Source organism: Dictyostelium purpureum, assembly GCF_000190715.1.
Source record: "Dictyostelium purpureum unplaced genomic scaffold DICPUscaffold_678, whole genome shotgun sequence".
NCBI classification, from domain to species: Eukaryota; Evosea; class Eumycetozoa; order Dictyosteliales; family Dictyosteliaceae; genus Dictyostelium; species Dictyostelium purpureum.
Window position 1 is genome coordinate 5,874 of NW_003520010.1, and position 3,051 is coordinate 8,924.

At 20.4% G+C, this 3,051-nt stretch overlaps 1 protein-coding gene across 1 annotated transcript; it reads left to right on the forward strand.

Moving 5' to 3' along the window:
* Positions 1–2,663: 2,663 nt before the first annotated feature.
* On the forward strand, positions 2,664–3,027 carry DICPUDRAFT_85406 (uncharacterized protein; the record flags this gene model as incomplete). The annotated part of the gene is made up of 1 exon (XM_003294919.1): positions 2,664–3,027. A coding segment is annotated over one exon (364 nt), but the record flags the coding sequence as incomplete, so codon positions are not given.
* Positions 3,028–3,051: the final 24 nt, after the last annotated feature.

Consider the following 3,051-nt stretch of genomic DNA (forward strand, 5'->3'; position numbering starts at 1 on the left):
GGCTTTAAATTGCATGACCAGCGTCTAAATTACCAAATCGAATGTGATGATTTGATTCAAATTCTTGATGAAAAATTCAAACCACCAGCAACAGTCATACCGGTCAGCTCAAGCGCTTTATCCAAAGTTGAGGAATACTGCACCGCCGTCAAAAACAAGAATTGTGACAGTTTGCAAGAATGTGTCAACAATGTTACTGCGGCCATGTCATTCATTGACCGTGTTTGTCCAACAATCGCATTTGGTATGACCCCCGAAGAAAAGGTTAACTTTTTCAAAGAGAACAACAAACTCATTGGTAAAGTTATCCTTAGTTCAATCGTTCCAGACGTTTTCACAAATGAATTCATCAGGGCAAACGATCAGGGCAATACGATTGCCGAACTAAAAAATAAGACCTTAGAAATATTCCAAAATAACGAAAATCATTTTAAAAGGAAACCATCTGATCAACATGGTCGTGGTTCAATTAACAAAGGTGGTAAACCATCATTGAACCATAAAGGTGAATTTTAAAAGGTTGATAAGCAAGCCGGAGAATTCAAAGAAGTTTAAAAGCTGACTATCATGCCAAGATTTATCCGCTGATAAAATCTTTTTAAATAATTTAAATAAAAATAAATTTATTTTTTCCTATTACCCTTATACTTCATATATTGAAGATTACGATTATTCTAATGATAATATATCATTGAATACTTTAAATGATTTTTATGTTTCACAAAGTGAAAGATTTAACTTAAGAGATAAAGATAATTCTCAAGTTAATAAAAACATTAATAAAATTAAAAAATATTTAAAACATCAGTAATATGGAGCATACAAAAAAATCAAGTATTATTTAGCATTAAAAAATAACAAGTAAAATCAATCATATAAAAATAACAAGTATTATTTAGAAGTGGAACAGATTAGAGAATCAAATAGAAGGTTTATTCAACACAAGAGAAAAAAAATAAAGTAGCATTCATATATTCTGATTATAGAGCAAATGAAAAGAAGGACCCCTTTAATTCATAATAATACATATATGCAAACTGTACTGTATACCGAAGGAACAACAAGGACAATTATCAGGTCTCTATAAAGTTAAAGAAAATGCACATATACCAAAATGGTACACTTTTTGCAGGTTTACCAAAATCAGTCAATGATCAATCATATTTAGATTCTAAATAAAAATTAAATAAAATAAATATATACTTTAAATTTTTTTTTTTTTTAAATTTATTTTATTTATATATTTATTTTTTAAATATTAATCGGAAATGGCTGACATGTCGATTCAGTCGTCCGATTTTTTTAATTCAAAAAAAAAAATTTCTTTATTTAATACTTTGGGTGTTATATTTATGATTATTATAAAATTTCAGAAATGATTAAAAGGTTAAATTTAGATAAAATATGTGTATTTTTATTTTTTGTTTAAAGGGTTAATTTATCTTTAAACTCATATAAACTAAGTTTAACTTCTTAATATACATTTTTGGATTCTTTTTTGTTCAAAACAATTTTTTTAAAATTTTTTTAATAAATTTTTTTTTTAAATTTTAATATTTAATTTATTTATTTTACATTATATTTTTTTTTTAAAGGGAATTTTAGAATTTAAAAATAAATAAAGAAAAAAACATTAAAAATTAATTAACCACACAAAGATTTCCACATTAGAAACAAAGGAGTTATCTTTTAAGATGTTTAATACTTATTTCCAAATCTTATATTAAAAAAATCACACGTCCTCATCGAAAACAACAAATTTTGGTTCCTCAAATAACATTTTGGCCAAAAAAACAATGATGGTGAATATCAAAAGCAATTAAAACATTAAAAGCATTCACATGAATCAAACATTTGTATTTCAATAGACCAAGAAATAACTTTGTAATACTTATAATAAAACAACAATTAAAAAAGATAATAATATAAATATTATTGATATAAATAAAAAGAATACAATAAAATACAAAAATAAAAAAAATAAATTACATTAAAAAAATAAATAAAACAAAGGAATTTTTTTTTAAAATATTTATTTATTTTCTTTTTTTTCTTTTTTAATTATTTGAATTATAAAGAATAAAAGAACTATTAATAATTAAAACTATTATTTCCTATTTTTTTTAGGTCTAAATTACCTCCTTACAAATAAATATTATTAAAGTTAAAAGAAATATTTTTAAAAAAGATTCAAGTGAGAAAGAGTTAAAATAACAATGCTTACCTGTAATCCAAACTCATAAGAAAGTTTAACTAGCCATCTATATTCTTTATTTAACCAGAATACCCATATAAATATATATATATGTGATTCCAATGGAAATTTAAAATATTTTATATTTAATTATTTATTAATTTACTTATTAATTTTATTGTTTTTCTATTTTATTATTATTATATTTTAATATTGAAGGCGCCTTATGTTTAAATATTAAAAAAAAAATTGAAAAATCCAGACAAAAAAAAAAAATTTAAAATTCAATTTATTTTTAATTTAAATTTTTAATTAATTTTTTCAATTTAAAAATTTTGAAATTTCCAATTTTTTTTTTCATTTATTTATTTCATTCATATAAATCATATATTATAACTTTAAAATTATATAGTATTTTTTATAAATAAATAAATTTCAACATAATCATAGATTATATTATAGCTTTATAATGTCACAATTTTTTAGTTTATTTTCACCAGTTATTTCATTTTTTAAATTTTCAAATAATAATAATAATAATAATAATAATAATAATATTATTAATAATAATAATAATAATACCAATAATAAAAATGACAATAATAAAAATGACAATAATAATAATATTAATAAAAATAATTTTAATCAAAAAAACAATGATAATAATATTAATAAAAATAATTTTAATCAAAAAAACAATGATAATAAAAATAATATCAATAATAATAATAATATCAATGATAATAATAATATCAATTATAACAATATTAAAAATAATAACAATATTAATAATAATAATAATAACAAATACAATATGGCCAATAATAACATTAGTAATACCAATTCATACCATAATC